The 14,026-nt window shown below is 44.6% G+C and overlaps 1 protein-coding gene across 2 annotated transcripts in view; it reads right to left on the bottom strand.

Annotated features, from left to right (window-relative positions):
- pard3aa (par-3 family cell polarity regulator alpha, a) overlaps positions 1 to 13,583 on the bottom strand; it is a 354,935-nt gene extending 341,352 nt beyond the window's left edge. For both annotated transcript variants that reach the window (XM_079361704.1, XM_079361705.1), the window contains exon 1: positions 13,243 to 13,583. In XM_079361704.1, the coding sequence (XP_079217830.1) occupies positions 13,243 to 13,362 (120 nt within the window). In that variant the 5' untranslated portion in view covers positions 13,363 to 13,583. The remainder of the gene's footprint in view (positions 1 to 13,242) is intronic.
- Positions 13,584 to 14,026: the final 443 nt, after the last annotated feature.

The following is a 14,026-nucleotide window of genomic DNA, read 5'->3' as shown; positions in this document are numbered from 1 at the left end:
CGCTAAAAGAAAAATCATTTACAACAGGGTAAAACAGATCATCCCCTCTTTAATGAGCAGCTTCTCTGAAACCAAACTCTGCAGGAAGGTTTTGTAAAACAAGAAGATTACAGTTTTCTTCTGCCTTATTCTTCCTTGTTTCCGTTAATGCTGGAGAAACAAATTTCCCATCTGACTCCCAAACATGGCCTTTAGCTGCCACGTCAGGTCAACAGAAAAAACATGAAAGGAGCGTAATGCTAACCTTCCCTGGAGCAGACTTGTTATCTTCTCATGACTAATCTGCGATAACAAACAGGAGAAGTAAGGAGGGAGGGGTAAGCAGAGGAAGTGAGGCCGAGACAGAGACTTTTCAGAGTTACAATCACACACTTGGGTGTAAAATGACAAAGGAGTCATTACTAAAAGCCTTGCACTGTGTAAGTACATCAGTAAGTATTACTGTCCTGCACACACTTCTTCCCTGAAGGGGGCTGACGATGATCCCTCCTTTGGTTGTCTTTAATCTCATGAACACACAGACTACATGAGTCAAGACCTTGTAGCTTACAGGTCAGCCTCCTGCATTTTCATTGTTTGTGTTGTCAGTCAAATGTCCTCATAGGACTTTTGATTGGTTGATCAAATGGATTATAAGGGTGGAACCAATAAAAATGCTTTTTTATCATTTTCTCGAGCCAAAACATAATGTGAGTGACTGAGGGCAGCCTGGAAATATTAAATATATCAGCATGTGCACAAATATTTGTGCCCCTTAAAGGTCACATTGTGCAAAAAACACTTCCCCATGTTCGTCTAACTCTAACATGTGTCTCTAGTCTGTCTCCAAACCCCCCAATGATGAGAAAAGTCCGTCCTCTCCGTCTCCTGCCTGCTCCACTTTTTAGAAAATGTGCTCAAACAGGCTGTTTGGAGATGTTCCCTTCATGACATCACAAAAGGCAGTAGCCCCTCCCCCAGGTGGGTGACACTCCCACAGCTAGGTGTTTGTTCTGCCCTCTGAGTCTGCCTTCTCACCGTAAACAATAGGAGCCAGAAAGCAGCGAGTACACCCGAGCCCTTCCAGAGAGGGGGCGTGGTCAGACACAGTTCATTTACATATTTAAAGCTACAGGCACAGAAACAGCCTGTTCTGAGCAGGGCTGAAATAGAGGGGTTTATAGACATGATCAGATACAGGATCAGAGTGGATTTACAACAACACACTTCACACACATGATGAAGAGGAGCGAGGACACTTATCTAAACTGGTGGAAAAGGAGTATAGTATGTAACCTTTAAATCTTAAAGGCACTTTAACTTCCTTTTTAAACTGAAACTCCTGAGACGATATGAGGATGATTTCATAACATTAATAACCGTTTTCTGTTTATTAGACCATCTCCAAATATCATATCATGGCAGTGACCCAAGGGCATGATCAAAGTTAAAACTGTCATCTTCTATAAAGAGACCTTGTGGCGCAACGGTAGCGCGTCTGACTCCAGATCAGAAGGTTGCGTGTTCAAATCACGTCGAGGTCAAAGGTTTTCACTGCTGAATGTAGAAAACTTGCAAAGATTCTGTAAATGTAGAATCTTGAGGTGAGTGAGATAAGACTGACAATGATGGTTAATCATTCAAGACACTGCAGAACTATGTCCATATTTATAGTGTAGATGTGAAATTAATATATAAAACTTCCAAACAGTCTGTTTATGCAGCATGAAGTACAGTAACATCTGTTTATGTTAATAATGAAAGTATTTCATAAAAAAATCACAAAAATCAACGGATTGCCTCGTGTCAGTTTTTCTTATCGTTTAAAAAAGTCCTTTTAAATTAAATTCCAAACATCTGTAATGTATAGTACAGCATCACAGATTTTCATATGATCCGGGGACTAAGAGATCCTGTGGCGCAACGGTAGCGCGTCTGACTCCAGATCAGAAGGTTGCGTGTTCAAATCACGTCAGGATCAGATCTTTTACAAAGTTGTAAATGTACGATCGTGTAACCTCCTGCGGGAACTCCAGAGAGTAGGTACTCCAGCAAACGGAGAACGCAGCCAGTGGGTGTTAACGGACGAGCGGACCGGAGCGGACAACAACGCACACGTATACAGTGCAGTGCTCTACCACCCCTCAAAACTTTAGATTTGCATATATTACAATTCGCTGTTTCTGTAAAATGTCTTCAAACTGCCGAGCCTTTGGTTGTAGCCTTTTCCATGCTAGCTCCGGTTAGCTCCCTGTCTTGATCAAAGCTTTCGGTGCACTGATGATGACGTAGCAGGGGCGCGTGGTTGGTGTGAACACAGCAACACAGAACACATTTGAAACAGCTTTAAGGATTGGCTCCAAGGATCGGCACATCGTCATCAATCCCTGATCCAGCTTTTTGGGTCAGGATCGGACCGATATCCGATACCAGGAACGGATCGGTGCCATCTCTTATCTCTACATGATCTCTTCTGGTCTGACAGAGATCCTGTGGCGCAACGGTAGCGCGTCTGACTCCAGATCAGAAGGTTGCGTGTTCAAATCACGTCAGGGTCAAAGGTGTTCATAGTTGAATGTGTATAAACTGCACTATTGTCCTTCCAACCTTAACAGTCTTTCCCATGTACTGTATGAAATTGGTTCTCAGCTTTGATATGAAACTTAATATGTGAAGTGGAATCTAAAATGTGTTGGGAAGAGCTGCATGAACATTCAGTTTATTTAAGTATTTAGAAAAAAAAAACATAGCGGAAGAGTCATTCCAATCAGTGGTGTACTGAAAGGTCAAATAATACTGAAAAGACCAAGAGGTTCATGAACCGACGATAAAATCACAGCATCTTCTACTCTTAGTGTCATAATCTACAAACATTGCAAGTGACCTCGTGGCGCAACGGTAGCGCGTCTGACTCCAGATCAGAAGGTTGCGTGTTCAAATCACGTCGAGGTCAAAGGTTAACAAACAAATTTAAAAGAGCTTTTTAAAAAGGTCATTAAATCTGGTTTCAACGTGTCGGATGTTGATGAAAAGCTCAGAAAGCCTTAAAATCACCACAGCCAAACATAGAATCCTTTGTGTTATTATCACATCAATAAAGTTATATCCTATCCTAAAGTTATATCCTATCACCATCATTATTATAACATCACACATTTTCACCGTCTTGAATAAAGTGTGACATCAGTGCATTTCCGAGGCCCTCGCTGCTATCTCTACAGTCTCACATTCCTGAGGAGATGCCTCACAGCGCCAACGCATGTCCCAGTTATGCAACATCAAGTGCAGTGCACTGCTTCTATTGTCCTGCTCCTAACGGTCCAGGCTAATGATTAGCTGGATTTTCTGAGCCACTGGGTTAAGATAACAAAGCACCGTCCCTCCCCAGCATCACAGGCGTTTGACTGAGGAGCTTTAGCAGCTTTAAAGCTCATGTTCATCAGCATGGTCAAACTGAGCTATGTCTGAAGAAGAGACACACATATGCCGACACAGAAAACTAGTCGTTGCATGTAATGGTACACGCCCGCATATTCCACAACTTCTACAAACACTGTTAATAAGAAACCAAAAGAATTTCTGTTATTTAGCTCCAAGGGTAGAAGGTGCAGAAAATAAACCACAGAGCACGATCATTTTCTAAAAGCAAATCAGCACTGAGCACTGAGCTGACCTTCACCCTGAAGAACCAAAAACTAAATATAGTTTACTATCGTGGCAGTGTGTCTGCATTTGCATTTCTGTGTTTAGCAGCTTCTGTCACAGATTCACTCAGCTTTGTCGGAAAACACCCAAAAAAATTCAATTCAGAATCCAGAGAAGCTGCAAGTCACAAGTCTTTGCATGTATGCACGCTCACACTCCCTACCATAAATCAGCACCTGTGTGTGTGTGTGTGTGTGTGTGTGTGTGTGTGTGTGTGTGTACCTGAGAGGTAAGCTAGCCCCAGAGTCATCTTAGCTTGACCCTGAAGTGAAAGGCTGTTTGGGACAGATAAGGGACTGGCTGTGGTGTCATTGTCCTCAGTGCTGTCCACGTGGGAGTCAGTCAGAGACAAATACACAATTCATTCCTTTAGAGGAGTGGCCTCCACACACGGAGCCCAGAGTCTGTAGCTCAGTCCTTGATTGTGATTGGACGCCTTGCTTTACTTCTGGTTCTTCTTTGAGGTTTTTGGACGGCAGATGAACACAGCTGAACTTTCTCTGCAGCTATCATTTATTTTGAATTTTAAGAATTTCGACCTTGGAGAGATAAAGCGTGTCCTTGGTTCTTCACCTCCACAAAAACCTGCCTGCAGAGGCCTTTACATATTTAACCCACTGACTCCAAACTAAACACAAAAAGATCCCACTGTGCACGCCAACGAAACGCGATGCTTTCATCAGATAAACATCATGAACAATATCAATCCACTCCTGTATGAGGGCCGTTCAAGAAGTGACCCGCTCCTTGTTATCTCTTTTTTTTACAAGCAGTACCTCGTATTTATCAGTTCCTCTTGCCTGAAAATAACATGCAAACACAGGTCTATGTTTAGAATGCTTCTTAGTGTTTTATGAAACTTGAACCAGACTTTTTTCACTGGGCGCTCACAGAAAATGTGCCAGTGGTTAGCTTCCTGAAATCTATACTGCTCCCAACATTTAGTCCCCCCCCCCCGCTCCGGTGTTTTAAAAAATGTATAAAGCACGAGCAACCAAATGTTTGAGAGTTTGTGCATCTCTCTATAAAATATCTAACCAGCAGTCACTTCATATGGACAGACGCTCTTTCTTGATTTTCTCTTTAGCATGTTCTGCTGTGTGTGTCGGCGCCACGCACGACACCATCGTTAGCTGACACTCTGCTCAATGGTCGTGTTCACCGGCGCCACGTCGCTGTGCTCCATTTCAAACAGGCTGTGTGACACTCCAGACGCGTCAAGCTAGAAAGAATAGAACGACCCGGACAGGAAGTCAGATAAAGAAACGCACAGAGCATCCCTTCAATTTCAAAATAAAACACATCATAGGCTACGGACTTGCAAAAGTGTTTTTCCTCTTTATCAACATAAAGTCAAAACAGGCAGAGAAAGAACAACAGATCATCCTCAGGAAGGCAAAGAGACATGATATCTGCGTGTTTTTCTCTTTATTCCCGTGTGACCTTGTCGTTCTCCTGTGACGTGTGGGTGGGCTTCACTGCTCCACAAACAGATCCCGTGTGATGGACTGCGGCGTGCGCTGCGTATGTGTGAATGAGCCCGGAAACCCTTTTAGACGAAACTCATGTTTGACCACTTGTATCCTTAATCTCAATCTTTGTATCGGTCAGCACCCAAAGGTCCCGAGCACAGGTGAGCACTGGAACGTAGCTTCACTGCTGACGCTGCCCCATCAGTCCGCCACTGCTCAGTGGTTCCTGTAAACTTCATGCGTCATGCAGGTACATGTCGCCTGTACTGTCTATGGTTGTACTTTGACTCAACTGTACTTACATGGATGTTGTTCTGAGCACTGCTATTTAACTTCACTGTCACGCTTATATACCACAGTAATTATGATGTTTCAGCGCTACAAGGGAAATAACAGACTGGATCTCACTGTGCAATCTATTTCATAATGCACATTCTTTTATCAAGACTCGTTTCCCCTGCTTCACACACCTCTAGTCTTTTATCATATATCAAAAAGCGGTGCAGTGTAACCGGTTTGAGTAAATCCCCGTCTCAAAGAAGGTGCAGGAGTGTGGACTGAACATCTTCTGTGGACGCTTGGCCAAAACTTCAACTCGTGACTGTTTGGCACAGCGGTGTGTGAGGTTTAACTCAAAGACCTGCCGGCAACAATTCCCCCTGTAATTAGCACGAAAGCAAGGAAGCCGCTCACTCGGCCGGAAGACGACACTGTGTCGAGCAGCCGGAGAAGAAAAGAAAGATGGAGGTACAAGAAAGGAGGAAAGACAAAAGAGAGGAAAGCACGGGGCGAGCGAGGAGGGAGGGGGGGGGGAGCTTGTGGAGTTCCTCCTCATGGTGGAGATAGATTCTGCTGCTTGACCACAGCTGAACCCTCGATCTACTCTTCACTTCATTCACATCACATCCCATCACCCCACAGGGCCTTACACAGCTCAGCCTGCACCATCCACACACACATACAGCAGCTCCTCTCTGTTACATAAGCACAGAGCTGCTGAGTGGAGTGAGATAATCAGCACTGACAACCTCTCTCCCTCTCTCTCTCTCTCTCTCTCTCTCAATCCTCTCTCTCTCTCTCTCTCTCTCTCTCTCTCTCTCTCTCTCTCTCTCGCTCTGCCTGTTTGGTTCTCACCTGAGGATTGAAAGGACTAGTTGAACTTGTGGTGGAGGTGGAGGACTCCCCGAGCAGACAAGAGGTGTTTGAAGTGAAACTCTGGACAGTGTTTTAGCACCTTTCTAAATGACAGCCTTTCTAGTTTCTTCTTTGAAGACGTCCAGAGATCAACAAATGCTGCAGAATATGCGTTTAGCCAGGTGTGTTTTTCTTTCACTTTTCTGACTCAAACATCACTTTGGTGCTTCAGACTGTGTCACAAACAGATGCTGACTTGTCTGACTTTGCCCTGCAGCAGTGAAGTGTCTACCTGGAGCCCTCTGACTCTGCAGAAGGATCAGTTTGTCCACATTGTGTAACAGAACAAAGTTACTAACAGGCCAATGTGGATTTAAAATGACACGGCGGTTTGGATTGTAACGTTGTATCACAAGTTTGGTTTTCCATACCTCTATAATAAAGTCATGTTGTTTCATAGCAGTTTCCACATCTCTACTCCTGAAATGATCTAGAGCTTGTCCTCCTGCTCCAGTCCAGCGGGGGGCCGGGGGTCTCCAGCAGAGTCCGATTTGTCTTCATATCGGTGCTACATGTAGTTCAATGAACAAAAGAGTGACAAACACACTAACAGGAAACATCGTGCAGCCTTTATGTGCACGTGCACAGAGATCGTGGCGTTAGCGTGCAGCAGTCACAGGATACAAACGTCACTCCCCCGTCTCATTGGATGAGTTGAATTGTTCCCAAAGGCCCGTTTGTGTTCACTTCAGCCTCACCTTTGTTTTTGTAGATATTTGACTTCTTGAAATCTGCTAAAACAGCTGGTTTGATGTCTTCTGTTCCTCCCATGAACAGCAGGGCTCATAAATAAACCTCCTGCTTCGTCCTGTCCTGCTCCTGCTCTACATCTCTGTCATGTCTCACTCTTTTGCAGATCACAAATGCTGTTGTCTCTTTTAACACTGATTAACAGATTCAAACTCAAAATGAAACAAAAACTATTCACAGCTTTATGACAGAAAGTGTAAGACATCCAGCCAGGAACAGCAGGAAGTAGTGCTTTCACTCTTTCTGGTGAGTCGACGGGAACATTTACTCCGAGCATGTGGGACGGGAAGGACCACGGACGGACCGGCGCTATCTCCACACGTGCAATAAAACGCCTTCCTCATGTTTTCAATTGATCAAGAATGAATCCGCTGCTGTGATGATTCTGTCAAAGGGTCGAAATGCAGGAAGCATCGGTGTAAAGTGAAGGCGTCAGTCATACATGTAACAAAGACGACTTGATTATTTCCTCAGTCACTGTTAAAGTTAATGAACTCTGTTTAGTGATTGCTGAGTCATGGTTCTGTCGTTGCTGTCACAGACTTTCCTTCAGACACGCTGGAGCCAGCAGACGTCTGCTCATCATATGCTGCAGAAATATATGACAGTACTGTCGCCTCCGGATATCTGCGTGTGCGTAATTCAGCGACCTGACTTGCCGAGAAATGTTTGCAGGGGTTGCATTTGTGGAATTTCAAGAGGGAAAACTGCAATTATGGGCTTAAAGCTTAAGCCTGCATTTATCTAGGGAAACTATGGGAACGTAGGAGACAGAAGAGTCCAGAGATGCAGCTCTGCTCTCAGAGTTGGAGAGAAGTGATGCATTCAGCCGGTGAGTCTTTGAACACTTCTGTCTTTGGCAGCAGAAAGTAGATTGTTGGACGATGAGTAAACTTCCCAGTCTCGTCCGTGTGGCGTTTACCGACAGAACAGCCACAAAATCAGCTCCTCATCACATGACTGCAGTGTGGTTAACACTCAGTGATTACTTGACCGACCAAGTGCTAAAGACAGCACGCTTGGCAACAGGATGTGAAGCTCACTCCTCATGACTGTGCATACTGAGGACCTGATTGACTCTGGAGTTAATGGTGCTTGAGTGGGCGATTGATGTGTACTTCCTGGTCCCAAAGAGACTGTAACAAACACTCAAGAGTCCCCAGAGGGGATCGGGTAGACAGGCACAGCTTGTGCCTCTGTGGGATGTGGCTCAGCTGATTCAGAGAGGGGAGCAGGTCTGAGCCATCCATCAGGCAGTGAGAGCAAAAAGAAACAAATCAAATTCATTTGTTATAAACTCTTGACACCGAAGACAGTTTGAGTTTAATTAAGAGGAGGATAAAAAGTGAGTGCAGGCGGAGGCGAGCAGAGCTGTAAGTCTGAAGGAGGATGTGAAACTGCAGGTAAAGCTTCTCCTACCTAATCACTTCATCTCCAAACAGTACATAAGGAACTTTTATAAAGGGTACGATTTACATGGATTCTCTCTGTTTTGTTGGTCCACTTGTTGCACATGTGCATACAGCTGTTCTGATCACAAGTTACCACCATGACGAACGTCCATCAAGCGTAGAGGTGTTCATCCCCTCGTCTGAATATGATCACTTCCCTCTCAATAAACCAATGAAGGCACTTCAAATTCAGTGAAGTAAAACCCTTCAGCTGGAGAACATCAGACCTCGTGGCGCAACAGTAGCGCGTCTGACTCCAGATCAGAAGGTTGCGTGTTCAAATCACGTCGAGGTCAGATGTCTTAAAGAGTGAGAAGTATTCACATGGAGCATGTTTCCTCATGCTGTCGTCACGACTGACTGCCTATTGGTGCCGACCACGAACAAAGGACTGGACGACTTTTCACCCCTTTAAGACGAACCTGTACAGGAACCCCGATGGTCCAATCCCCTCTCTCTGGACTGATTAGCTGTTCTATCTGCCGTCTAAATAAAGGCAAGGACCCAAATTAAATCTCTTTTTTTAAACAGTGACAAATCCAACCTGACCAACTTTAATGGTTCACCCCTCCAGTGGAAGATTCACTCAGGAGTCATTTAAGAAATTTAAGATTTGAAGTCAGTTTGCCCAAAATGATAAAATAACTTTCAAACTGCAGTTTTAAACTGAGCCAACGGGTGAAGCCACTTAAAGGTTTCAAACTACACAGACATTGAACAAACATAATCATGAGACCTCGTGGCGCAACGGTAGCGCGTCTGACTCCAGATCAGAAGGGTGCGTGTTCAAATCACGTCGAGGTCAAAGGTTTTCACATGATGCTCTTTCAGACTTTCTGTTCTTCTGTGTTCATGGAGGAGAAGTTAACCTCTCTGCATGAAGAGAGCTCCTTCAATTGTCTGAAGTTTTCTGTAAAAATATGAACGTCAGAGTCACGACCAACTGGGAGGAGAACCCGGGGTAGACCCAGAGTTCGAGGGAGGGATTATAAATCCCGTCTGGCCTGGGATCCACAGAGGAGCTGGGGAGAGTTACCTGCAGCCACCTCGACCCGACCTCCGATAAAGCAGAAGAAAATGGATGGACGGCTTGATGGAGGGTCAAAACATGAACACAAAAACGATGTGCCTGTCCAAGTCTTAGTACTTCACTCCTGTCTTGACCTGGTCTGCCAGAGATCCTGTGGTGCAACGGTAGCGCGTCTGACTCCAGATCAGAAGGTTGCGTGTTCAAATCACGTCAGGGTCAAAGGTGTTCATAGTTGAATGTGTATAAACTGCACTATTGTCCTTCCAACCTTAACAGTCATTCCCATGTACTGTATGAAATTGGTTCTCAGTTTTGATATGAAACTTAATATGTGATCTAAAATGTGTTGGAAAGAGCTGCATGAACATTTGGTTTCTTTAAGTATTTAGAAAAAAAAACATAGCAGAAGAGTCATTCCAATCAGTGGTGAACTGAAAGGTCAGATAATACTGAAAAGACCAAGAGGTTCATGAACCGACGATAAAATCCCAATCACAGCATCTTCTCCCATCGTGTCCTCGACATTCTCTTATGTGTCGTAATCTTAAGGAACAAACAATGCAAGAGACCTCGTGGTGCAACGGTAGCGCGTCTGACTCCAGATCAGATGGTTGCGTGTTCAAATCACGTCGGGGTCAAAGGTTGCCACGACTGGATGTGGATGAACTTGAAAGATTTTGTTAATGTAGAATCTTGAGGCGAGTGAGACAAGACTCTCCATGTTCATGTGTCTTCATGGGTTGTCTCGTGTCAGTTCATATGATCGTTTGAGAAAAGTCCTTTTAAATTATATTCCAAATGTCTGTGTGGTGTAGTACTGCTTAAACACTTTTTCATAAGGTTTAAAAACAAAAAAGTGACCTTGTGGCGCTACGGTAGTGCATCTGACTCCAGATCAGAAGGGTGCATGTTCAAATCACGTCGGGGTCAAAGGAGTTTATTGTTGCACGTGTATAAACTGCACTATTGTACTTCCAACCTTAACAGTCTTTCCCATGTACTGTATGAAATAGTTTCTAAGTTATCGACATGAAATTTAACATGTGAAGTGTAATCTAAAATGTGTTGGAAAGAGCAGCATGAACATTTAGTTTATTTAAGTATTTAGAAAAAAAAACATAGCAGAAGAGTCATTCCAAACAGTGGTGTACTGAAAGGTCAAATAATACTGAAAACAGAGAACAACAAACACAGTTGGTCTTGTCCAGGTTTTTGTACTTCTCTCTTTTTCTGGATGGTCTCCTGTCATGGAAATGACTTGAGGGCAGCTTCACTATGATTCGTTGAGAGCTGGTCTGTCAGAGATCCTGTGGCGCAACGGTAGCGCGTCTGACTCCAGATCAGAAGGTTGCGTGTTCAAATCACGTCGGGGTCAAAGGTTGCCACGACTGGATGTGGATGAACTTGAAAGATTTTGTTAAGAAAATTTTGATAAGAAATGTAAACACAGTGGAGAGAGGATTTACACAAAAACTCAACTGTCCAAATATATCAAACTACAGGTACATACAGTCACCTACACACCTGTGCAGGTGAAAACTAGAAGCTCTCCTGAGTCAGGACTGATAAGAGCATGAAGCAGCAGGAGGAGGACCTGCTCTCCCTGATCTGCTCGCTGGACGTAAACAAGCTCGGAGAACGGATAAGATCTCATAAGAGCAGCAAGTCTGCAAACATCTACAAAATAAAATGTGTGTAGGCAACGTGTAACCCCATTCAGCAAAGACGAGAAGACGTGAAGAAGAAGCAAAGGCTTCAGGTGTAAGGATACCTAGCTAACATTAGCCACACTCGGCCATTCAAATTACATCATGTGCTCAGTTTTCAAAAACGTAGACTTGAGTCGGTTAGTCTGAATTTAAACTTGCTCTTAATACTTTTGAAATTAGCCGCCTGGGAACATCCATAAAATGAACCAGTTATCCAGTATATGTGTTTCTCTTTGTGTTAAATCAAGAAAACACAACCTGTCACATTAATAAAAATCCTTTCTGTGCAGGTCTCACTGCTCCTGGTTGTGACGCTGCAGCTCACGCCTTTCACCGATGGATCCTCAATAATGCAAAACCTTGTAAAGTAAACGTTGAAGCGACATGGTGTAGCTTCTGGCTGCAGGAATATTACACACTTTACATGACCTTTTATGTGATCACATCATCGTCGTGCAGTCCAAAGGTCCTGGCTGGCTGTGTGAGACAGGAGTCAGTGTTGACCCGGAGCCAAGTGTTCTCCACTTCTACATTTACAGAGCCACTGCAGAGATCAATGGGCCAGTCGCCTCCTTTCTGCTGAAGCATGGAAAACCAGTAAGCACTGGTAAACAGAGGAGAGAATGTGTGTGTGCTGTGTGTGTATCTTATGAGGAAGTGCTCTTCAAGAATGAGCGTTAATGTTGACCCACTCGTCTCTGTTTACCTTCAGTGGTAAAGATCAACGACTGAGGTGCAGCAGAGAATATCCAGGTGTTCCATGAAGCTGTTGGGAGTCCAGGTGAAGTTTACATTGAAGGGTTATTTATAGTCTAAATCTTTCTGCAGGTCCTTCCCTCTAAAACACAGAAGATTGTAGGTTTCCAAAGCGAAGCCACATAAAAGAAATAACTTGGCAGAACCCAGCGTGTGCGCTCTGAGGTATTCCCGACCATTGAAGAAAAAGTGCAGCATTAACGTGATTACGATGGTGATACCACCCACTGGCACACGGGAGAAAGTGCTGTTTCTTACCATGGAAACAGCACCAGAGTAGAATTCATTCTTTAGTCATTTAATGGGCCTTAAAGCACAGCCACTTTCAAGCCACAAAGGGAAAAGCAATCAGTGTCCTAGCCTGGTTGGGGCGCGTTCACATTTGGCACAGAGCTTTCACACAGTCATGCGCTCCGTCATTTATTACATGGGACTTGGATGAACTCAAAAAACGCTGGTGAAGCTGCAAAAGTGCAATGAGTTCAGAGCAGGAGTCCCCCATCAAAAAGACAAGGTACACCTCTTCATTAGCTGGGTGACCTCTGTTCTGATTCAGAATCATAAACACGATGAAAACATTGAAAGTTTGGTGACATGTGAAAAGAAGGAATGAGTTAAAGTCCAACCTGGACTTTCAGAATCAGTAGCTTGTTTAATATGATTTAATGCAACCCGTGTTTATAACTGTGTCATGATAAAATGCAGTGTTGGCACACACACACACACACACACACACACACACACACACACACACACAGCGGGTTGTATGTACTCATTTATACTCTACACAGTCATTGGAGAAACATTGGGCACTTTTCTGCAATTACAACAACAAAAAAAGCAAACAGGAACAAAGTCGGAGTTTCTCGGGACAACCCAACTCTTTACAGACCACTTGTGGTGGAAATTGACAACTAAATTGCTCAAAGTAATCACTAATAAGGCTTTCCTTTGCCCTGAGTCCACTCCGTCACAGGCCCCCCAGCAGGTCCCCTCTGGCCCCGGTTCTCTGGGCAGCTCCCGGCTCTCCTCTGCCCGCTCTCTGCTCCGTCTCAGCCCGGGAGGAGCGCCGTGTTAGGGCGCCAGAGAGGGAGCAGGCAGCACGGTGCAGCCGCTCCAGAGCGACACGTTGTAAAAGCACACCCACACACACACACACACACACACACACACACACCTTGGCAGGGCTGGCTTACCTTAGCTATCGCCTTCCTGTACCTCATGGCCGCCTGTTCGATCAGGTCCTGCACTCTTAAATTCCCATCTCCACACGGAACGACCACCCGGGTCCTCCCGAAACACACCGTCACTTTCATGTCTCGTGCGCCGCGTTAATCCCAGTGAGGTCGAAGCCGCGTAAAAAGCGCAAACACCATCCCCGGTGCGCGTGAAGGCTGAACAACTAAATCCACTTTGGTTGTGAAGAAGTCGAAGACAAGTTGTGTTTTCGTCCCGCGTCCTCTGAGAGACTCCCAGCCTGAGATCCAGCGGCGGGGCTGGGTGTCGTCCTCCCTGTGAGCACTGTTCACACTCACAGCACACAAACTTCCCAAGTGAAGGCTCCTCCAGCGCGAGCGCACAACTGGACTGACAGAGCGCGCGCCCACATGTCAGAGCAGGCAGCAGGAATGTTACACACACACACACACACACACACACACACACACTCACACCATGAACAGGTTATGTCTGAGGGAAAACCTATCAAAGCCACTTTACTTTTCTTCGCTTTGTTATCATGAGGATTTACGTAACACTTGGATTTACAATGTTTGTATATCCTTTACTCTTCTACACCAGCAGGATGTCGTGGAAAACTTTATAATAGCTCATCTATATTAAAGTTTTCATGTTTATATTTTTGATTTGTGAGAATAAACATTACATTACACCTATCATTATTCTCAGTGAATTCTTGATGATGTTTATTGTTTTTCTTTAAGGAGAGGATTGATCAGATACATGGAGGAGGTGCTTTAC

Source organism: Symphodus melops, assembly GCF_947650265.1.
Source record: "Symphodus melops genome assembly, chromosome: 14".
Classification (NCBI taxonomy): domain Eukaryota; kingdom Metazoa; phylum Chordata; class Actinopteri; order Labriformes; family Labridae; genus Symphodus; species Symphodus melops.
The sequence above is the reverse complement of the archived record's forward strand: the minus strand, read 5'-3'. Positions and strand labels throughout refer to the sequence as shown.